The following is a 24258-nucleotide window of genomic DNA, read 5'->3' on the forward strand; positions in this document are numbered from 1 at the left end:
ATATTTCCCTTACTTTTTTTTTTAAAGATTTTATTTTATTTATTTGAGAGAGAGAGACAGAGAGAGAATGAGCGAGGAGAAGGTCAGAGAGCGAAGCAGACTCCCCATGGAGCTGGGAGCCTGATGTGGGACTCGATCCCGGGACTCCAGGATCACGCCCTGAGCCGGAGGCAGTCGTCCAACCAACCGCGCCACCCAGGCCTCCCATTCCCTTACTTTTATATGTACGTGATCCCATATGTTTTTTAACCTACAAAATATTTAAATTGTCACTTATCCAAACCAAAAGACACTAAACTTCTAAAAGCAAGACTAAATTTTCTGTGTATTAAAGCACCAGAGCAAATAAAGACACATAATAAAAGTGGTGCTATTACCAACAACAAATATTATCAGAATTCCCACTATATATGTAAATTCAGAATTACTTAAGTCTACAATCTGTTGGTATTAATGACCTTTAATATCTCAAACTCCAGAGACTGTCCATTTTTGACCTATTGCATCACTACCCAAGTTTTATTTTTAAAGACAAATCTGATTATCTTTACTTGTTCAAAAATGTCAGTATTTTCTATTGCTTGTTAATGTCCAGGCTCCTTACCTGGCACCCAGAGCCCTCCAATATCAAATATTAAACTTATTTTCCCGATGTCTTTTCCACTACTTCCCTTCATATACTACTTGGACCAGCCAAACTAAAATCTTTGCTATTCTATGCACACTTCCCTTTCCTCTTCTCGCATTATTTCTTCTATGGTGTTTGACCCATTATCATCAACTCAAATCCCAACAATCCTTTAAGTTCTAAATATTTGCACTACGAGTCCATGCACAAGTGAATAAACGCATAAAAATGAAAGCTCCATGGGTAGAAGTTGTCTCTCCTATCCAGAGATACACCCTGGGAGAAAGAGCAGGAAGACAAGTACCTAAAATGATGAGAAGGGGGACTGACCCACACTGGGCTCCATGCCCCTCTTTGTGCTGAACAATCACTGGCTTTGTTTTTTGTGACTTTATGTTCTATTCTCTGCCAAAGCAGCACGTTCTCCCCTACTTGTCAACAACTGGATTCTTCACTCATTTACTTACCGAGGATATTCTGTTCCCCAAAAAAAAGGCTTCTGGAGCTCTCCCGCTGGAAACCCTGGCAGAAAGATAGGCAAAATTGTAAGGGATACAGAGATTGATTCAATGACGAGTACTTGGTTCAAGCTTTAGCCTGAGTTTCAAATGTCCATCTGAAAGGTCCTCCTCATGGAGCTAGGAGCACTGTAAGAGAGTCAACTGTTTCTAAAATGATATGAATTCAATGTTTGAAATAAGGGCATTACATTAGTTTCAAGGAAATCACTTTGCATGAATACTCTCTTGACACTGTCCAGCCTGCGGTGAACTGGACTCCTTCATACAGTGTGTGCAGGAGGCTTCTGGCTGTCCAGCAGCTTTCCCTCATATAGAAAGGGCCAGCTACATGGATACACAACCTATGTGGCCATAGGGGCTCCCCCACCCCAGGTGCCCCACTTGCATGCAGCATTCTTCAGACTTCCTATGAACACAGAACTCCACTAGACCCACAATGTGTGGGAATCCAGTGAGATGCAAAGTGAGTACAGGCAAAGCGTGTGACTTTTAGGACTGAGTAGGTGGGGCCTCTGGAGGCCCTTTCCATTGGAACCAGGATTTGATTACCCAAAAAAGAGACAGTGGCATTCTAAGAAACATGAATGACCAAGGAACCCTATCATATCCTTTCTTACTTTAGTTACTACTTCTCTGTATTAGCCAACCACATACACTGAAAATTACATAGAAGGAAAGGAAAGACAGGATGACCCACAGCTCCTTCTCCTTTCAGTCCTCCCTTACTCCCTTACTCATCAGTAAACCAGAGGCAGAGAACGTGAGTAGAATGTACACATATTAAGAAATAACATCAAAGCCGCTGGGTTAGTTTTGGGCAGCGTTCCCACTGGCCTGGTAAGAACAAAATTCCTATGCGTGTATAGGTTACAAAATACAAACTGTAAAATTGTGGTGATTCCACACACAAGTTAAAAGCTCTTATGTTTTCATTTAAAACTGACATTGCACAATATATAGATGAACCGTAAACTTATGCTGATGGCTGAAAATGTTGATTTTTCTTACAACTCAACAAGGACATTAAAGAACAAATAAAAAACCTGACAAGTCTAGAGAAAGAGAGGCCACGGAAGGCAGGACAAAGCTGAATCCTTGAGCACCTTTAACTGCACTCCTTCTGGCTCTCTGAACAGGGGGCCCCCATATTTTCATCCAGCACTGGGCCCTGCAAATTAAGTAGCAGGCTTGGTGCAGATGAGCAGGAGAAATGTTTTTTTAACCCTGGGATGATCCTGAGAGCTGCATTCCCAAGTCTTAATAATCAGGAATGCAAATAGTAACAGAAGACACAACAGCCAGAGAGAGCAGCACGTTCTTCAATGCCCTCGCCTGCTCCACTGCTCTAGCCCCAGTGAGACTGAAAGCTCTTTTAGGATTAAAATATTTTCTCTTCCCTCTCTTCCTCTCCACATTCTGTCTACACCCCAGCCACAAGATGATACCACAACACTGGGAGAAGAAGAGAGGGTGAGAAAGCAAGTTCTTAGTTTAGAAGTGAAATGTTAATTCCGTATACCCATTCTTTATATTTTCTTTATATCAGTTTGAAATTTCAAGGGACAAAAGGCTCATGGCAAAAACAGAGGGGGGTCCGGCTGGAGTTCTCTCTTCCTGTTACTTTCATAAAGAGGAAAACACATGACTTTGAAGGGGCAACATCATATTTATCTTCATCATTTTAAAACTGCCTTAGATTTTTTTTTTGCATCTTTACATCAATATTCCATCCTTTTTTGGTGATTACTTGTAGCAAGTCATTCAAACTTGGAGATTTATATGCAAATATATATTACATATATATGCAAATCACAGTGTTTATATGAAAGTCTCATCTCACATAATACATCATCAAAAAGCAATGATATTTCCTAATAAGAACAATGATCATGAATCAATGGGATCTAATTATGAAGTCATTACGGCATTCCTGCTTGGTGCGGTGCCCAGCTGGAAGCACTTCTGTCCACTGCCAACCTCTTTACAGGAAGACATCTGACACCTGCACACTCCTCCGTTTCTGTGGCTTTTGCTGTCAGGGGTCCCCCGACTCACAGGCCTTGGCCATCTCATGCCTCGGGGCAGCTGGATCTGCTCAGCCTGTTGGGGCCAGGGAACCCTCCACTGATCAACACAAGAATCTGACGCCCTTACGGCTGTGTTGCTGAACTGAATGGCTTCACAGCATAAGCTGCAGGTGTGGAGGTGCCCCCCCCCACCCGCCAGAGTGATAGATCAAAGCCCAACAGCACCAACTCAGTATCTTATCTCAGGAAGTGGGTAAGCTGTATTTCACAAAGGTAGAAGTAAAAAATAATTAAATAAACAGGGAATTCTCTCCCTTTTTAACAGGCTTTTCTTGTGGGTTTTTTTTTTTTTGCAAATCCATTTTATTTCTTTTCTCCCCCCATTTCAGCACTGTGTCACCAGTTTCACACTTTTTAAAAAAATTTTATTTATTCATTTGACAGAGATCACAAAAAGGCAGAGGAAGGCAGAGAGATGGGAGAAGCAGGCTCCCCACCGAGGAGAGAGCCCCATGCGGGGCTCAATCCCAGGACCCTGGGATCATGACCTGAGCCAAAGGCAGAGGCTTTAACCCACTGACCCACCAGGTGCCCCCAGTTTCACACTTTTAAAGCCTTTTCCTTAAAGCTCCTTTTCCTATCAGTATATTTATGGGAGGCACCCTCACAATGTAAATGTGTGTATGTACACACATCCACGTGCTGGCATCCATATTACATACAGACACATGATGCATACAAACATGGAGATAGCCACATGAGAAGAGATAGGGAGGGAGAGGAAGGAAAAAAATGTAACGATTAGACTGGCAAAAATTAGTCAGTTGGTAATGGGTAATACTGGCCAGGATGTAGGAAGGATGCTGGTGTGAGCTTGAACTGTTGCAAGCATTTTTATGAGCAATTTAGTCATCTCTTAATGCTTTTTTTTAAAGATTTTATTTATTTATTTGACAGAGAGAAATCACAAGTAGACAGAGAGGCAGGCAGAGAGAGAGAGGGAAGCAGGCTCCCCGCTGAGCAGAGAGCCTGATGCGGGACTCGATCCCAGGACTTCGAGATCATGACCTGAGCCGAAGGCAGCGGCTTAACCCACTGAGCCACCCAGGTGCCCCATCTTAATGCTTTTTTTATTTAAAGATTTCATTTATTTATTTGACAGGCAGAGATCACAAGTAGGCAGAGCGGCAGGCAGAGAGCGAGGGGGAAGCAGAGAGCCTGATTCAGGACCCGATCCCAGGACTCTGAGATCATGACCCGAGCCAAAGGCAGAGGCTCAACCCACTGAGCCACCCAGGCGCCCCCTCTTAATGCTTTAAATGCCACTTCTATAAAATAAGTAACTATGAGCTGACACGGAAAAAAAAAACACCTAAAATATATTAAGTGGAAAAAAATATTAAGCAAAAAAGCTGCATTCAGTCGTGTATGTGGCCTTTTCTTCAAAGCATATGTATAAACATATGCATAGGTACATTGAGTCAGGTCTGCTGTAACGCTTTCCTGGAAGAGGCAAATTTGCTCAAGGGTGACTTATACACTGGGGGAAAAACTGGGGCCTAACTCCGAATTTCACATTTGCTTATGTGAGATTTTGTCCTCCAGAAATGCTAGATGAAAGCAAGAAATGCACCAAATGAACTGAGCCACACGGGAATACACAGAACTCACACATCCCAACGCGGGCCAGTTAGTTACCTCAGCTCGGCGCGTGTGTTAGAAGCCCCAGCCACCCCCGCCTGGGGCTCAGACGTCCCTCCAACTTCAGCTCACCCTCCTTCTGCCACACTAACTCACGAGCTCCTCCAGCACCCACTTCCACAGGCCAGCTTCAAGTCTTTCCAGGGGAAAGTGCCATATTTACCGTAGGAATCATGTATTTACTCATTTAACACCTGTAAGACTGTGCTATCGTTTTTTTCAAGATCTACTTTTGGAGAAAGAGAAAGAAAGAGGGGGGGAGGGGGAGAGACGAGAGCATGCGCGGGCGATGGTGCGAGGGGGGGGCAGAGGGAGAGAAGCAGACTTCCGGCTGAGCCCAGCACCTGCTGTGGGGCTCAATCTCAGGGCCCTGAGATCAGGACCTGAGCTGAAATCAAGAGTCGGAGGCTTAACCAACTGGGCCACCCAGGCGCCCCTGTACTATCATTTTTATTAGGCTCCCGGCTTTTGTTTTCATGCGTCATTGATCATGTTTTTGACTGTTCCTAACTCCATTTTTCTCATAAACCTGTGGCTTTTATTGCACAATTCTGCATAACGTAGTGACATTTAGGACTTGTGTGTCGCGTTATAGCAGAGCTAACTGTGTAGGTACATGTGGGCATCTATGTGTGTCTGGATACATATACATTCCTGCCAGTGGTCCTCAAATTTTATCAGGCACCAGAATGACCTAGAGGGCTTAATGCAACAGACTGACGGGCCCCACTCTCAGAGTTTCTGAGTTAGTAAGTCTAGAGAAGAGGCTAAGAATTTGCGCCTTTAACAAGTTCCCTTGTGATGCTGAAGCTGCTGATCTTAGGAGCCACACTTCAAGAGCCACTGCCCAATCACTGGTTCATGTGTACTGTGGAGTCATGGCTAAATATGTTCATTGCTGCATTGCTGTAATTGAGAAAAGTGTGCTGCAAGCCAGATATCCAACAGGAAAAAAATGACTTAATTATAGCATAACTGTACTATGGACTGCTCTGCAGCAAACGAAAAGTAAGAGGTAGGTCTTAATATTCTAGCACAGAAAAAAATCTCCCAAGATACATTGTTAAAATAAAGCAAAGCACACATATAGATATATAAATACCATTTCTATTTTTAAAATAAGTACCGTATCCACGTAGTATATGAATGCAAATGCACAGAAAAGGTCTGTAAAATACATATCAAAAGGATCATAGGGACTGCTTCCTGGAGCTAATGGGGACTAGAAGGTGATGACTGGTTAAAGGGATTTGGGACATAGATGTAATATTGTAAATTTTAACTAATCACAGGTAATCAACTTGTGTAATGAAAATTAACTCTTATAGACATGTGTACACATTGTAGAAAATTCTTCTAAAGGTTATACAAAAACTTAACAGTTCACTAAGCTTACATAATAGCATTTTCCTCTGACATTTGTCAACACCAGCAAATTCCATTCCCATTTCAAGCAAAAATACAAGTTGTTGGTATGTAATTCAAAAGACTAAAATTCTGACAAAGGAAAATATTCTTATCTATATGTTGTAATAACCTCATTGTTTGTTACTAAAAATTGCTCTTTCTCAGATCTGCACCCAGCAACACTACTAAGGCCTGCTTTTGGCTTTCTACTAGAGTCAAACCTTCCTTTTTTGCTGGAGTTTCCCTACAACTCCCACACCAGTGAATAACTGGCTAACCTTGAGAGCTTTTGTTTAGGACAGACATGACTGCCAAAGAACCAACCATATTCACTGCGCAATTAACTCAGGCAGGTTCAACTTTTTGGCCTTTGAACTCACAGAGTTACATCTTAACTGTAGCAACAGCTTTCCAAGGAAACTTAAATGCCTCCGCACATTTCAGTTTCAGTATCTATTTTGTCACAGGAAAATCGCACTGGTTAGGTTCTTTAGTATAGACAAATGAGGAGAGGAAAACAAAATTAGTCCATTATCCCATAGCTCAGATGCAAGAAAGCAAAAATACATACATACTCAGGGATAGCAAATTCATACTGTATGAAGAGACATGAACAAAATCAATAATTTCCCTTCTCTCCACTCCCAATGCTGGAGCTTTCTTCCCACTACTATCTGCATAGCTTGCTTCAGATATTTATTCAAATGTCAACTTCTCATTCAGGCCTTCCCTAGCGCTTTTTAAAGGAAAGGGGTGTTATCCTACCCCTTTCTTTCTTTATGTTTCACCATAATGCCATCATCTATAACACTCTACATTGCATTTCCTTTGTATAAATTACTGTCTTTCTCCCAACTAGAAAGTAAGCTCCATAACAAAAGGGATTTTTATTTCCATTGTGCTTTCACTGCATTATCTGTAGAGCCAGAACTCGAGCTGGCATGTGATAAGCACTCAGTAAATATCTGTTGAGTGAATGGAATCTGCACCTTGTGAAACTTAAAGGTATAATCGGGGTTAAGTATTACCTATGATTATGAGTATATATCATTAGCCAAAGTGGAAAACATTACATGCTACTATTGGTATCATCAACGTGCTACTTCCTGAACTTTCCATATGCAATACCAGAACAGAGATATGTTCCATTATTCAAGTTGTTTTTCCTTCTAGATTAAGGACTTGGTTGATTCCATTCTCTTGCATTTATAGCAGAACTAGTATAGTTCTGAGGTTGGCACTTTTTCCCCCAATAGACTCTCATTTCAAAATGCAGATTTTAACAAGACGAAAAGCCCTGTCCAGCTTCCTGAAAGTTCCATCACTCCTGTGTACTCTTAGCCCTCCCTATGGCCAAGGAATAAAGTAGGATATGCTCTCTTTCTATGGTTGTGACATGTGCTGAAAAGAGAAATCAGACAAAATGCTGGCTTAGATCAGAGTCCATTGGTTCCAACAGTACTGGATGACTATATTCTCTTTTCCCTACATCCTTTGCATGCTTTCATGTAACTGCCACATTAAGTTTCATACCCATAAAAGCCTATGATACAGTAAAGTTATCATACAGCAATATTTTGAAAGTGTGACTTTCCAAGGTATTATGTTATGTGGAAGTCTGAGGGATTTTTTTTATACTGACACTTAAAAATGGTGATTCTTTTAAGAAAACTGTGCTCAGATTCAACCATCTTTTCCTGTTGTTTCCATGTTTGATCAGATTTAACAAAATGGGAGGCCTCCAACTTTTACTTGCCAGGCATTAAAACCCAGACTGGATTATCAGCTTCTTCCCTTTTTCTACAACAAACTTTTGTAAATATACTAACACAATGGAAGACAACTCAGACTCAACTAAATTGGGAGCAGTTCATTCTTAAATTCAATCTATCTTTTGACTTCTTTAAAGAAACTAGCATTAGTGAATTTGTTCAGTTAGGATCCCTCCAGCAACCTCTAGGGCAGAAGAGGCACATCCAGGGCCAAATGATAAAGGTTCAGTTCAAAAGAAGGTGATGCAGATGGGCAGGGGTTGGGGGGGGGAGGACAGGATTCTAACGAAAAATCTGATGGGCCAGAGAATGTGCAAGCCAAAGTACATACTGACCTCTTTATTATTCAATCCATTTTCATATTTGCTATAGCTGCTTTCTCCCGAGATGTACTTGGATTTTCCACTGAGTGTGTACCTGTGTCTGTTTTCTTTTCACTATGGGTGTTTGTGGTATTTTTGCTAAGGGGCTGACTGTATCAATACAATGTATTATTAATTTTGTCAAATAACAGGATGTTTAGTCTTTCGCATGGATTCACTAATGTATTAACATGGCTTTATTCTAGTGCATGTTATGACTGTTATTTTCAAAAGTCTTAAGTATATGCTTGCATTACTGAGCTAATCCTTGTATCAATCTACATTTCGGGACTTACTGCTGATGTATCATCTTAGCAGCATTATTATACTTCTTGGTGAGATTCACTTGTAGTTACTTCTGCTGGCTTGATTATTTTACTTGTCCTACACATTAATAGCTCCTAGTTCTACAGCTCACTAAATGAATGTATTTTAGGACCCAATTTTTGGAGATGTTAATATAATTAAAATACTATTATAAAAACTACCGGGAAGAGCTGAGTTTGCTTATGATGATGCTACTTGTACACATAATCACTGGCCGCTGACATTTACGAAGCACCTGTGATGTTCCAAGCCACACAGGGAAGCTGTGAACATACAAATGTCCTCAAAGAACCTACTATCTAGTGAAGGAAAAGAGATGTAACAAAAAAATTCTGTATTGTAATATCTAAAAAGGTGAACTGATACCAAAGCTCTCTAAAGTGTATGTTTTCATTGACATTTGTTTTAAATTCAGTAAAGACGCATAGAGGTGTTTTGGGAGAGGGGGAGCTATACACATGTCTACACTAATGACTAAATATATGATCAGTGACATCAGTTGAGGTTTGAGGTAGGAATGGTTCAAGAGAATGACACTTGGTATGTGGTCATGACCCAGCAGCAGCAACATCACCTGGATGCTTGTTAGAGACACAAATTATTGGGCGCCACACCAGACCTGCTGAGTCAGGAACTCTGGGGGGGCGGGGGGTGTGCGGAGTTTTCAGCAGGTGCCCCAGGTTATTCTGGTGCATGCTAGTTGAGACCTACTGGTTTAGGTCAGGGTAAAGATTCTCAATCCCAACTGTACTTCAGAATCCCTTGGGAAGCTTTTAAAAAGTAGAACCACGTCAAAGGTCCTGCCCAGACCTACCAAGCCATAATCTCTGGGATGGAGCCTTGAATGTATGTATGTTTTAAAAGCGCCTCAGGTGATTCCATTATGCCAAGAAATTCAGAACTCTCGGGTTAGGAAAAATAAGTCATAAAATAAGTCATGAGTTATACTGAACTCATGTATTTAAACCAGCCCTCTCGTCTCATTCTCCTCTCCTCACCGCTTCTCAAGACTGTGTAACATACAATCAGATAGTAACATACAATCAGATATTTTTCTTATAATTTTGAAGATATACTTCAAAAACTGAAACTTTACATGGTTAACAAATTATCACTGTACAAGGACAAAACCAGTTTTAATTTCAACTGCTTTGGAAAATCCAGAATGAATGCTCACACTAAGCGGGAATAAACGTTACGTCTTCTTTAGGCTTCGTTCTCATAAACAGGTAAGCTGGATAGCATTCTTTCAGAATCTAGAAGACCATCAGTTGGGACATGGAAATTGCTGTAATTACAAAGCATTTCTGGTTATATTTTCTGCTGTAAAGAACTTCATTGTCATCACTGCTAAGATTAATAGTGGCTCTTTTTTTTTTTTTTTTCAATTTGGCATCTTGCCATAGTTTGGTGAATGCCAACCTTCCCCCTTCCAGAAAGTATCCAGTACTAACAGCTGTGACTCATGTCAAGGGATTCAGCAAGATGCCTTAGCCATCTGCTGGCTTCCTACAGGTAACCTCCTGCCACTGTGTCTATCAGCCTAGAACTGACAAGCAGAAAGCAGCTTCTAAAATCTGCCCTCCATCTTGAAACTTCCTCTTCTGGCCCTTCTGTTCTTTTTCTGCCATAACCACCTTCAGGCTGCAACAAAGAGAACCTCCTCTCTTTTACGAGTGTGATGAACCATCCTATTTGCCCAAGTCTGAGGAAGCTCCTGGGATACAGAATTTTCAGTGTTAAAATTAGGACAGTCCCAGGCAACCAAGACAAGTTAGTCCCCTACCTTTACCCAACCAAGTTGACCTCTTTTGAATTTGCTGCATTTTTATACCTCAGGGGTTCTCAAACTTCAGCAGCTAGCAGACATTTGATGGTTAAAATATTCTTAAAATATAAGTTGCTGGGCCTATACCCAGTGTTTGATTCCACAGCTTAGGGGTGGGACCAGGTAATGTTCATTTATCCCAAGTGATGCTGACACAGATGATCCAGGGATAACGCTTTTAAGAACCACTGCTACAGGTCACCATCTGGCAGAGAAAACACAAATTTCCTCCCGCTATAAAGCTCAGTATCTCCTATTCTACTATTATGCCAACAGGTTGTTTCATACACACAACTGCTGTACTAGGCATTCAAAACTGACACTAAAGGCTCTGATGTTTAGCCCAGGCCTGGGAATATAATAGATATTCAGCAAACGCCTGTCTGAGTTCCCTGAGCCATATCTGGGTTTGAGGTAATGGTCTTAAGAATCAAAATATGACTAATATTTTCTCTTCAACAACAACAACAAAAGTCTCTTTCATCTCCTCCAACAGCATCTGTGCAATGCATAACTCAAGAAAAGAAAACCATCTCATCTGTTGTTAATGGAAATATGAACTGGTACCACTTTTCTCAAAAGAAGTTGCATAAGATGTATTTTTTTTTAAAAAAAAACCCTAAAATGGACATACCATTAGACTTAGCAATTCCTCCACATCTAGGAATTTACTCTAAAGAAATAGACTCAGATTTGCATAAAAACATAGACACAAAACCTACCACAGAGTTTTTTTTTTCTTTTTAACAGAAAAGCAAACAGCCTATGCATCTATTGGTAGGAAATTAACTGAAGAGGGGCATCTGGGTGGCTCAGTCATTAGGCATCTGCCTTCAGTTCAGGTCATGATCCCACGGTCTTGGGACCGAGCCCCGGATCAGCCTCCCTGCTTGGCGAGAAGCCTGCTTCTCCCTCTCCCAATACCCCTGCTTGTGTTCTCTCTCTCACTGTGTCCCTCTCTGTCAAATAAGTAAATAAATAATCTTTTTTAAAAAAATAAATTAACTAAAGAAATCAATGTGTTTTTATTTGGTAGAATACTATACATGATAACTTAGGATTATATGTAACAAATGGAGACAATATTCATGTTACAATGTTTGGGGGGCAGCATTATTGGATGAGTCCATATTTAGTTTTAATTTTTTAAAAATATTTATTTATTTCACAGACAGAGAAAGAGTACGAGCAGGAGGGGAAGAAGGAGAGAGACCCTCAGCAGACTCCATGCTGAGCATGGAGCCCAACACAGGGCTTGATCTCATGACTCTGAGATCATGACCTCAGCTGAAACCAAGAGTCGGACATTTACCAACTGCACCGCCCAGGCACCCCTGGTTTCCATTTTAAATGTGTAGATAAACATAAGTTTGAGAGGTGTTCAAAAAATCTTTAAATAAGGGCAAAAACTTTAATATTTTTTAGCTTGAAAACATGAAAGAAAGACAAGAAAGGATCAGAGAAAATCTTCAGAAACAACCACAAAACAAGGAATAAAATGGCAGTAAATACATTCTACCGATAATCATTTTGAATATAAATGGACTAAATGCTCCAATCAAAAGGCATAGGGTGTCAGAATGAATTAAAAAAAAAATACAAGACCCCTCTCATCTATATGCTGCCTACAAGAGACTCATTTTAGACCTAAAGACACCTGCAAATTGAAAGTGAGGGGATGTGGAAACATCCATCATGCAAATGGATGTCAAAAGAAAGCAAGGGGAGCAATACTTATATTGGACAAAACAGACTTTAAAACAAAGACTGTAACAAAAGACAAAGAAGAGCGTTACATAATAATAAAGGGGACAACCCAACAAGAAGATATAACTATTGTAAATATGCACCCAACACAGGAGCACCTAAATACATAAAACAGTTAATAAAAAGTGTAAAGGAACCCATCAATAATAATACAATAATAGTAGGGGAATTTAACACCCCAGTTACATCAGTAGACAAATCATTTAAACAAAACTCACAAGAAAACAATGGCTTTGAATGACTCACTGGACCAGATGGACTTAACAGATATATTCAGAACGTTCCACCTTAAAACAGCAAAATACACATTCTTTTCAAGTGTACACAGAACATTCTCCAGAATAGATCACATATTACCCTACAAAACTAGCCTCAACAAATTTAAGAAGATCCAAGTCATACCATGTGTCTTTTCTGACCACAACACTATGAAACTAGAAATCAACCACAAGAAAAAAATCTAGAAAGGCCACAAATACATGGAGGTTAAACAACATGCTACTAAAGAATGAATGGGTCAACCGGGAAATAAAAGAAGAAATAAAAAAAAATACATGGAAGCAAATGAACATGAAAACGCAACAGTCCAAAACCTTTGGAATGTAGCAAAAGAAGTCCTAAAAGGTAAGAAACAGCAATACAGGTCTACCTCGAGAAGCAAGGAAAATCTCAAATAAACAACCTAAGCTTACACCTAAAGGAGATAGAAAAAGAAGAACAAACAAGACCTAAAACCAGCAGAAGGAAGGAAATAGAGACGAGAGCAGAAATAAATGATACAGAAAGTAAAAAACAAACAAACAAACAAAACCCAAAAAACAAAAAACAGATCAATGAAACCAGTAGCTTGTTCTTTGAAAAAGATAAAAAATGTTGATAAATCTCTTGCCAGACTTATTAAGAAAAAAAGGGAAAGGACTCGAATCAATAAAATCACAAATGAGAGAGGAGAAATAACAACACCAGAGATATACAAACAATCATTAGAGAGTATTATGAAAAGATATGTGCCAACAAGTTGGACAACCTAGAAGAAATGGATAAATTCCTAGAAACATATAAACTACCAAAACTGAAACAGGAAGAAATAGAGAATTTGAACAGATAGGTAACTGCAAAGAAACTGAGTAAAAAACAAAACAAAACTCCCAACAAACTAACGTTAGGGACCAGATGCCTTCACAGGCAAATTCTACCGAACATTTAAAGAAGAATCTACTATTCTTCTCAAACTATTCCAAAAAACAGAAAAGGAACGAAAACTTCCAAATTCATTCTATGAGGCCAGCATTATCCTGATACCAAAACCAGATAAAGGTGCCACTAAAAAAAAACCTATAGGGCAATATCCCTGATGAATGCAGATTTAAAAATCCTCAATAAAATACTAGCAAACTGTTCAACAGTAAACTTAAAAAATCATTCAGCATGATCAAGTGGGACTTATTTCTGGGTCATAAGGGTGTTTCAACATTTGCAAATCAATTGACATGATATATCACATCAATAAGAGAAAGAATAAGCATAGGATCATTTTGGTAGGCACAGAAAAAGCATTTGACAAAGTACTACATCCATTCACGATAAAAAATCATCAACAAAAGTAGATTTAAAAAGAACATATGTCAACATAATAAAAGCCATCTATGAAAAACCCACAGCCAACATCATCCTCAATGGTAAGGAACTGAGAACTTCTTGCTGAAGATCAGCAATAAGTCAAGGATGTCTACTCTTACACTTCTTTTGACATAGTACTAGAAGTCCTAGCCACAGCAATCAGACAACAAAAAGAAATCAACGGCATCCAAATTGGTAAGGACAAGTAAAACTTAAACTGTTTGCAGAAGACATGATACTCTACATAGAAAACCCAAAATACTCCACCAAAAAACTAACAGAACTGATAAATGAATTTGGTAAAGTGACAGAATACAAAATCAATGTATAGAAATCTGTCGCGGGGCGCCTGGGGGGCTCAGTGGGTTAAGCTGCTGCCTTCGGCTCAGGTCATGGTCCCAGGGTCCTGGGATCAAGTTCCGCATCGGGCTCTCTGCTCAGCAGGGAGCCTGCTTTCCTCTCTATCTCTCTGCCTGCCTCTCTGTCTACTTGTGATCTCTGTCTGTCAAATAAACAAATAAAATCTTAAAAAAAAAAAGAAATATGTTGCATTTCACTATGCCAATAATGAACCAGTGAAAGAGAAATTAAGAAAGCAATCCCATTTACAATTGCACCCAAAATAGTAAGATACCTAGGAATAAACCTAACCAAAGAGGTGAAAGACCTGTAACCTGAAAACTATAAAATGCTGATGAAAGAAATTGAAGATGATATAGAGAAATGGAAAGACATTCCACACTCATGGAACAGAAGAACAAATATTGTTAAAATGTCCATAGTACCCAAAGCAATCTATATATTTAATGCCACCCCTAATAAAATACCACCAACATTTTTCACAGAGGTAGAACCAACAATCCTAATGTTTGTATGAAACCACAGAAGACCCTAAATAGCCACAATCTTGAAAAAGAAAAACAAAACTAGAGACATCACACACAATTCCAGACCTCAAGTGATATTACAAAGCTATAGCCATCAAAACAGTATACTGGCACAAAAATAGAAATGTAGATCAGTGGAACAGAATAGAAAAATCCAGGAATAAATCCACAACTATATCGTAATTAACCCTCAACAAAACAGGAAAGAATATCCAACGGATCAAGGGCAATCTGTTCAACAAATGGTATTGGGAAAACTAGACAGCAACACGCAGAAGAAAGAAAATGGACCACTTTCTTATGTCACACACAAAAATAAATTCAAAATGAATGAAAGACTTTAAGGTGAGACCTGTAACCATAAAAATCCTAGAAGAGGGGCGCCTGGGTGCCTCAGTGGGTTATGCCTCTGCCTTCGGCCCAGGTCACGATCTCAGGGGGTCTTGGGCTCAAGCCCCACATCGGGCTCTGTGCTCAGCAGAGAGCCTGCTTCCCCCTCTCCTTCTGCCTGCCTCTCTGCCTGTTGTGATCTCTCTCTCTCTCTCTCTCTGCCAAATAAATAAATAAAATCTTTTTTTAAATATCCTAGAAGAGAATACAGGCAGTAACCTCTTTGACATCAGCTGTAGCAGCTTCTTTCTAGATATGTTTCCTAAGGCAAAGGATATCAAAGCAAAAATAAAACACTGGGACATCAAAATAAAAAGCTTCTGCACAGGAAAGAAAACAATCAACAAAACTTTTTAAAAGACAACCTGTGGAATAGAAGATATTTGCAAATGACACATCTGATAAAGGATTAGTAAACAAAATCTACAAAGAACTTTATACAACTCAACACCCCCAAAAAACAAATCATTCGATTAAAAAATGGGCAGAAGACATGAAGAGACATTTCTCCAAAGAGGACATATAGATGGCCAATTGATACATGAAAAAATGCTTAACATCACTAATCATCAGGGAAATGTACATCAAAACCACAATGAGATATCAGCTCATACCCGTCAGAATGGCTAAAATTAAAAGGACAAGAAACAACGGGTATTGGTGAGGATGTGGAGAAAAAGGAACCCTCTTGTACTGTTGGTGGAAATGCAGACTGGTGCAGCCTCTGTGGAAGACAGTATGGAGGGTCCTCAAAAAGTTAAAAATAGGGGCACCTGGGTGGCTCAGTGGATTAAGCCTCTGCCTTCGGCCCAGGTCGTGACCTTAGGGTCCTGGGATCGAGCCCCGCATCGGGCTCTCTGCTCAGCAGGGATCCTGCTTCCCCCTCTCCCTCTGCCTGCTGCTCTGCCTACTTGTGATCTCTGTCAAATAAGTAAATAAAATCTTTTAAAAAGTTAGAAATAGAACTACCCTATGACTCAGCAATTGCACTATTGGGTATTTACCCAAAGGATTCAAAAATACTGATTTGAAGTGGTACAGGCACCCCAATGTTTATAGCAGCATTACCTACCATAGCCAAATTATTGGAACAGCCCAAATGTCCACTGACTGATTAAATGATAAACAAGAGGGGTGTGTGTGTGTGTGTGTGTGTGTACACGTGCACACGTGTGCACACATGTGCCTGCAGTGGAATATTACTCAGCCATAAAAAGGAACAAAATCTTGCCCCTTGCAATGACATGGATGGAGCCAGAGTCTATAATGCTAAACAAAATGAGTCAGTCAGAGAAAGACAAATACCCTATGATTTCACTCATATGTAGAATTCAAGAAACAAAACAAAGTGGGGGGAAAACAAAAGAGAGAGAGACAAGCCAAGAAACAGACTCTTAATGCTAGAGAACACACTGCTGGTTACCAGAAGGGAGGTGGGTAGGGGGGTGGGTGAGACAGGTGAAGGGGATTAAGGAAGGCCCTTGTCCTGATGAGCACCGGGTGAGGTACAGAGGTGTCCCATCACTATTTTGTACACTTGAAACTAACATAATACTGTATGTTAACTAACTGAAATTAAAGAATTAAAGAAGAAGAATTAAAGCTTAAAGAATATTTTTGCTGGAAAAATAAAACCTTTTTCAGCTTAACTAAACACTTTCTAGATTTTCTACAATAAATATTAACTACTTTTGTAATGAGGGTGGAAGACTACTGATTCTTTCAAGGGGGCACAAGTGAGATTGTGACCACCAAGATAAATGAGTGAGCTTTCGCCCTGACTTCCCATCTCCCACCACCACAGCTCTGCGCCAGCTTCCTGATGCTCGCCTCACTCTGCCTCACATCTGGGTCACCCCCACGGAGTGTCCCACTCGCACTCTGCCTCGTTCATTAGACTGCACCCAAAACCATGCCACGCTTCCTGCCACCAGCCCTGCAGCGGGGCTGTACAGTCCTGTGTCTGGAAGCCGCATCTGTCCTGACCCCACGAGTATGTTTTCAGAAGTTCCCTGCAGGTGGCAAATGTGTCTAGCTCCAGGCACTGGCCCTGGGAGTCGCCACAGCAAAGGGAAGGCCAATGCGACTGCAGGGCTTCCCGGCTGAGGGTACCTTTGTCCTCTAGGGGCAGTACCTAGAACGTCCTTCTCGGCTGCCTCCTTGCATAGGCCTCCGAGCCAGGCAGGGTTCCAACCGGGCAGGCTTGGAAGTTTGGAATGGACTGTATTAGGAACTCCAGAGTCCTTGACTAGGCCAGGGCAAGAACATCTTGAAGCAATTGTAGCAGGCGTCCCACAACCTCCTAAGTGCATCACCTGGCAATTCTGCAAGCTATTCTAAGTTTGTTTATGACAACTTCAGCTCATTGAACAAAACTTCTTAAATTTCATAGGAAATTTTATGAAGGGAAACATTTTTGGAGAGTACATCGGAACATTCTTTTTGAGGTGGCTGAAGGGATCTCTCAGGTAACACCTGTTCCACTCTGCCCAAACCCAAGCCTGCACGGAGACAGTGGGCCTGGCTAAAGGGCCTGCAGTAATAAACTACTGTTCCTGGTCACAGCCCATTGGGATCTGACATCGGCGGGACCTGGAAACCATCTGACCTTCTGACCCTCAGCTCCTGGGTATCCCCACATCTTGTAGCATCTTCTTCCCATACCAGATGGAAACAATCTTCCCACCACACGGGTGAGGGTATGACGTAATGCTGATAGATCCTCTAACAACCATTACATTCTTCACCTTTTCATGTGTGCTCACATGTCTCAGTTCATGTAATTCCCACTTTTCCAATGCAGCAACGAACAGCACGGGGGGAAGATGAAGTACATGCAATCAGAGAAGCGAGGTTAGACTCCCAACTCTGCCATTTGCTCGCTGTGTGGTTTGTGGGGAGTGACTTTAGCCTTCCAAACCTCAACTTCCTCTTCTGTAAAATGGGCCCACCGGGCCAAGATCACAGAGCTACTGGGAAGATGTTAAAGTAACTGTCACAAGGCTGGGCCTGTGAACAGCTCTTAGTGAGGAGGAGCTGCAGAGAACAACGAGAACCTCCATTTTTATGGGAGTCCTTCGCGGCATCGCCGGACGAGTTAGAAAACTGGCACGTGTATTCCCACCGCATGCTTACGTGGGAGCCAGCTTTCGGGATCTGACTTAGCCACTCCCTACTCCCATCACTGTCACTGCCTGAATTTAGGCCCTCTCCATCCTTCTCTTAAACCACTTGCCAAAATCCTAACTGGTCTAAGTGACTTCACTCTTCCTCTCCAAAGGATGCCACAAGCTTTAAGACAAAGGAAGCAAAACTTAAATTTCTTGCCTCCCAAAGAGAACTAGCCTCGCTCCCCACAGCCCATTTCTCAGCATGGCTTCCCAGGCCCTTGCCCACCTCTTCCATGTGTCACGTCCCCCACCCACAGCCTGTGCCCCTGCAGCTGCGCCCATCTTGTCGTCCTACCTGTGCTGGTGCACAGGTGCCGTCACCGTGAAGCTGCTCTTGATTCCCCCACCCCCAACCCCTGATCAGCTACCCCTGCTCCGTGGCTCCCACGAAACACTGAATGCCCTTCCGCTGCGCACTCACCGTGCCGTATGAATGACTGGTCATCTTTGTCTCTCTCAACTCCTCGAAAGCAAGGACCTTAAGAGCTAAAATTTATTGAACACCTGCTAAAAACCAGTCTCTCTTTCACTTACTACTATTACCTCTACTTTACAGAACATTATACTGAGGCTTAAAGATGTTAAGGCACTTGCTCGAGGTTGCAAGTTACCAGTGGCCAAGCCAGGATTCAACATCAAAGCCCATGCTCAGTAACTAGCACAATATATTACAGTATAAGACCTAGCAGCAAACTCAGAATCTAGCAAGCCGCAATGTCTCTATTATTTCTCCTGGTGTGTAACAAAGTGTTTTAAAACACAGTAGCTCCAAACAGTAAGCAGTCACTATCTCACCATTTCTGAAACTCAAGAATTCAGAAACATTTTCTATGGGTGATCTGTCTCAGGGTTGCTCAGGAAGTTGCTGTCAAGATGCCAGCTTTGGCTGCCATAGTCTGAAGGCTTGGCCAGACTGGAGAATCTGCTTCCCAGACGGCGTGCACACGTGCTAATGGTTATGGACAGGACGCCTCCGGCCCTTCGCCTGCGGACCTCTCTGCCAGCTTCTTGAGTGCCCTTAAGTCATCCTTGCTGGCTTCCCCCCAGAGTGACCCATCCAAGACAGCAAGGCAGAGAAAACAACGTCTTTTATGACCCAGCCTCGGACGTCATACTCCATCATTCCCACGGTATCCTATTAGTTACAGAGGTCAGCTTTATTCAGTGTCGGAGGGCACTACGCACCAGCGTGAACATCAAGAATAATCAACGGGAGATCCATAAACGCTAAGTGAGTAAGTGGGAAAAAATCCTAACAATTGCTACGAGCGTCAGAATCTCTTCTAGATAATGAGAAATTTGGATAAGTTAACCACTTAAGTTTCCTCCCTTTTACCTCCAAAACCATTAGAAGACTATTCCCAAATTGTCCCCAAACAGAGTATCAAATGCATCCGAGGCTTTACTTCCATTAAATTCTGCTAGAGGCTACAGGTGAGTATTTGCTAACTTGGCTTCTACTTTATGGTTTTAGGCAGAGTCAACAAAGTATAAGAAGTTCTCTCAGTTTGAAATATAATCGTTTCCTTAACAGCAAAACAAATCTATGTTTGATTTCAGGATTAACACTGTAGTTTGATGCCAGCATAAGCCCAGCCTCTGGTCAAAGGCTTATCTTCTTTAGCAGAATATCTGTGATTAAACCCAGGTAACCAAACTCCTTGTAAATTACAACAAAGATAATAGTATCTTTGGTTTTAGCCCTCAGCCCGTACTTATTTTCAAGCCACGGCTTTATTTGCTTGCAATAATTCTTTAATATGATTTAAGACATCGGATGAGAAAAACCAATACTGAAATGAAGCATTTTATAGATACACATTGAGACTGAATACATGAAATGAACTTTATTCTAAAGACCAGTCCCTGTCAGCAGAAATAAAAGCCAAATATGAGCTGTGCACTCTACCACCCACCTGCCCGTGGTGCCACCACGTGATTGGACCCAAATTAGTGTGTAAGCTGCGTCAGAGTACTCTTCAAGTCTCCCTGGGTCCCATCCACTGGCAGGGCTCTCTACCAGGGGTTGGCCAACTAGAGCCCATGTAGTTTTACTAAAAACACAGCCGTGACCATTTGTTTATGAACTCTCTACGGTCGCAGCAGCAGAGGTGAGAATTGACAGCAGAGAATGGATGGCTTGCAAAGGCAAAAACATTTACTATTTGGCCCTTTACAGGAAAAGTTTGCCAATCCCTGATCTCTTCCTCTGGATGCCTGGCCTAACGTACTGTTACAAGCCCCAAAATGTGTATGCATGTTATATACTGTTACAAAACATTTTATGGGGGGGTGTGAGAGAGTGTTATTGTTGATGTATGATATGCATATAGTAATGGCACAAATTTTAATGGTGGAACATGATGAGACTTTATACCCTGTGCAACCACCTCCCATATTGGGAAAATGATCCCTGTGGCCCCTCACAGTCAATACCCCCAGCAAAGGTAGCCATTGTTTCCAATTCCATCACTTAGATCCTTTTGCCTCCTCCTGAACCTTAGATGGCCAGAAGCATGCAGTGTGTCACTGAGCACTGAGGCAGTGGCCTTCTCCCATATTGCAGCATGGAGCGGTTTGTTCTTCATTGCTGTGTAATAGTCACTTATATGAATATACCATGATGTATCTACCAATTCTACTTGTGGACATGAGGTTCTCTCCAGGTTTTTGCTGTTATGAATAAAGCTCCTATGAACAGTCGATGGTCGTGTGTTTTGATGGGCATAACAACGGACTTATTTTATGAAGATGGGATTTCTGGGTAATAGGAGATACCAACTGGAAGACCAGTTGTGCAGGTATCACAAAGTTAGGAAAGGCCAAGTTCAGGCAACACTAACCTGGGCTCCTGGTTGTCCTCTTTAACCACCGTATCAGTTCAAATATAATTAAATTCTGTGACAGCTCTTCTCTGTAACTCCTCCTATAGCAGACTGTAGTCATTATTATGTTACACGGCACTCTGTCTGAAGACACTGCTCCCCAGCTTGACGGGGGTAGAAAAATAAGAAGCATGCCCATGCTGCAAAATTCTAACACTGAAATATGGCCACAAGTCATAGGGTTTCAGACAAAGGCAGGAATTTGCAAACAAAGAACAAACAAAAACAGAACAAACCGAAAACCTACAGGCTTTTGTGTTTTCTACTTGAGTCTCTACCGTGAGCAGAAGTGGACTTAAGTGGCATAAATCAGAAAATGATAACGGGGACCGAATGAAATTCTCATAAATCATGTTACTAAGTATAGTTACGTCTTAGATGTGAAACCCAATTAAACAGATGGCCACATGCTGTCAGAATCAGCTCCTAATCAATAAAGATGTTCATTTCAGAAAATCACCTTAATTTTTCACTTCTGCAGTGAAGGAAAAAGAAGACAGTTGGGGGTTTGGGCAGGGGTGGTGGGGGGAGCCCCAACAAACCCAGTGGGGAAATGTCTCAAAAGGAGCTCCACCTGTCTTAATTGGTAGTCCAGAAAATCAGAAGAGAGAGAGAAAAAGTCACCCAAAGGATTCCTTGTCATCTTGCCTGGGAATGTAATTTACAATGAGAGCAAGCACTGGTCATTAGGAAAATAGAAACAGCTTGAATCTCTTAATTAAAACACTGCTTCAAATTGTTCATTTCAAAGCCCTCTGTTCCTGAGCTTTCCAGAAACCAATGGGTTACCCCGAAAGGGCTGTTTCTTCAGTAAACCTGTGATAGGATCAGCTCTTCCAGACAAGAAAAAGGCTGAGGAGGAGTGAATCCCAGAGGCAGAATATTATTAGGCGTACTTAAATCCCCAAAGCAGCCGTAAGCATTCACTGACATTGGAAAATAAGCATGGGAAGAATCTGTTAACAATCTATCTCAATGCCGCTAGATTGGGGAAAATGAAGTCTACCAATGCCAAGAGGTGGTAAAAACAAGAGTTAATGAAAACACTTCTGGACTTTGAAATACTCTCTTTGCCACCCATTTGGTGTTATCTGGTAGAGTTGAGTATTTGCACACTTTACAGGCCAGTAATTTCACTCCTAGTATACACCCTAAACACTTGTCTCAGGGGACATGAACAAGAATGTTCACAGTAGCGACACTGTTTACAAGCGCCAAACCCTGGGGTGGGAGAACACATTGGTCTGTCAACAGATAAAGTCTGTAGTACAAATAAGTAATCTGAGATACAGTCATGCAATGGAATATTATACAGCAGGGAAAATGAAAACCCCACTACCACATGCTACATGGATGAATCTTAATAATGTGTAGATTAAAAAAGCAAACCAGCTTTACACTGCATGCAGTATGATACTATTTTATCATGCTATAAAAATAAATGAATGGCTTAAATTTTATTAAAAAAAGAAAATGATAAACATGAATATCAGAAAAGTAGTTACCTCTACAGTGAACAAGATGAATGGGATGGGGAGAAGCATGGACAGATGCAATGATATCAGGAATGTTCTAGTTCTTGGTTGGGTGGGAGGTTCATAGGAATATAATTTATATGCTTTAACATGTTACATATATTCTTTGGCATGTATCAAATATCACATAATCAAACATCTTTTAAAATGGATCATCTAGTCCAAATCCGGGCAGTTTCTGGACCCAGATGAACCCTGACTGGTCAGGTTTTATTCTCCGCTGGACCCAGTCTGATTCCTGCTGGTTTCTGGACCCCATCTGGAAGAAATGGTCTATGAGTCAAGTCTGAAAGCTCCTAACAGAAAAGCTGGGCATCTGGGATCCAGGCCCAAGAGAAGGACTTATCCGCCTGCTCCAGAAACAGAAAGAACTCATTAGCTCAAGGAGCTAGGAAGGCATCTGCTTCAATTACCGATAAGCAAGTTGAGGAGCACTGCGATGCAAGAGCCTCACAGCAACCCCAGAGAGCTCCTCGTGGCCAGAACTGAACACTCTGAGCAATGACATAGAGATTCAGAGTATTGGATTAGAACCCACAGAATAAAATAAATACCCATGGGTGAATGGACAGTCCCTTCCTTAAAAGAGAATTCACAGCAATACAAATGCGGAAGGGAAGAAATGAAAATTTCCATTGAGCGAACAGTGCAGGGACACTCATTGCTTACAAGTTTTAATAATGGATGCTAAAATCAGGGAGGGAAAGATTGGTGAGAAAGAGGATACATGCAGTCTCAGAGATATAGTTCCCAAGATATTGCCACCTCATCAGGGGGAACAGCAGCTTTATGGTGGAGTAACCCAGCAGAATCCACCTTCTCCAGGTGATCGAGGGTCATGTTGCATCACCAGCAAGAAGACGCACAGATAGTGTAAACTCGGTAATATGACGCACTAAGGATGACACAACATCACTTCTGTGACATTCGTGCCTCAAATGCGTTAGCTTCACTCTGATCATGTAAAAACACTAGACAAACACAAACTGAGGCCTCTTCCACAAACTAACTGACCAGTACTCTTCAAAGGTTTCAAAGTCCTAAAAGACAAAGACTAAAGAACTGTTATACTCTGTAGGAGACTAAGAAGAAATAATGACTAAATGCAATGTGGGATCTTGACAGGATTCTGAAACAGACAAAGAATGTAATTGGCAAAACTAGTGACATTTCACTAAGGCCTTCAGTTTAATTAATGGTGTTATAGCAATGTTAATTTTCTGGTTCTGATCATTGCACTATAGTTACATGTTAACATTGGGGTGGTTGACTAAAAGATAAATGGAAACTGTGTTCTGGTTTTGTAACTTTTTAGTAAGTTTAGAAGTAGCTCAAAATAAAAAGGGGGGGCCTGGGTGGCTCAGTGGGTTAAGCATCTGCCTTCGGCTCATGTCATGATCTCATGGTCCTGGGACTGAGTCCCGTGTTAGG

At 41.3% G+C, this 24258-nt stretch overlaps 1 protein-coding gene across 2 annotated transcripts in view; it reads right to left on the reverse strand.

The window, feature by feature from the left end:
• The window catches only part of PHEX (phosphate regulating endopeptidase homolog X-linked), a 205416-nt gene that overhangs the window by 26805 nt on the left and 154353 nt on the right, over positions 1 to 24258 (reverse strand). For both annotated transcript variants that reach the window (XM_044234827.1, XM_044234828.1), the window contains exon 16: positions 1096 to 1150. In XM_044234827.1, the coding sequence (XP_044090762.1) occupies positions 1096 to 1150 (55 nt within the window). The remainder of the gene's footprint in view (positions 1 to 1095; positions 1151 to 24258) is intronic.

This window comes from Neovison vison, chromosome X (genome assembly GCF_020171115.1).
Source record: "Neovison vison isolate M4711 chromosome X, ASM_NN_V1, whole genome shotgun sequence".
NCBI lineage: Eukaryota > Metazoa > Chordata > Mammalia > Carnivora > Mustelidae > Neogale > Neogale vison.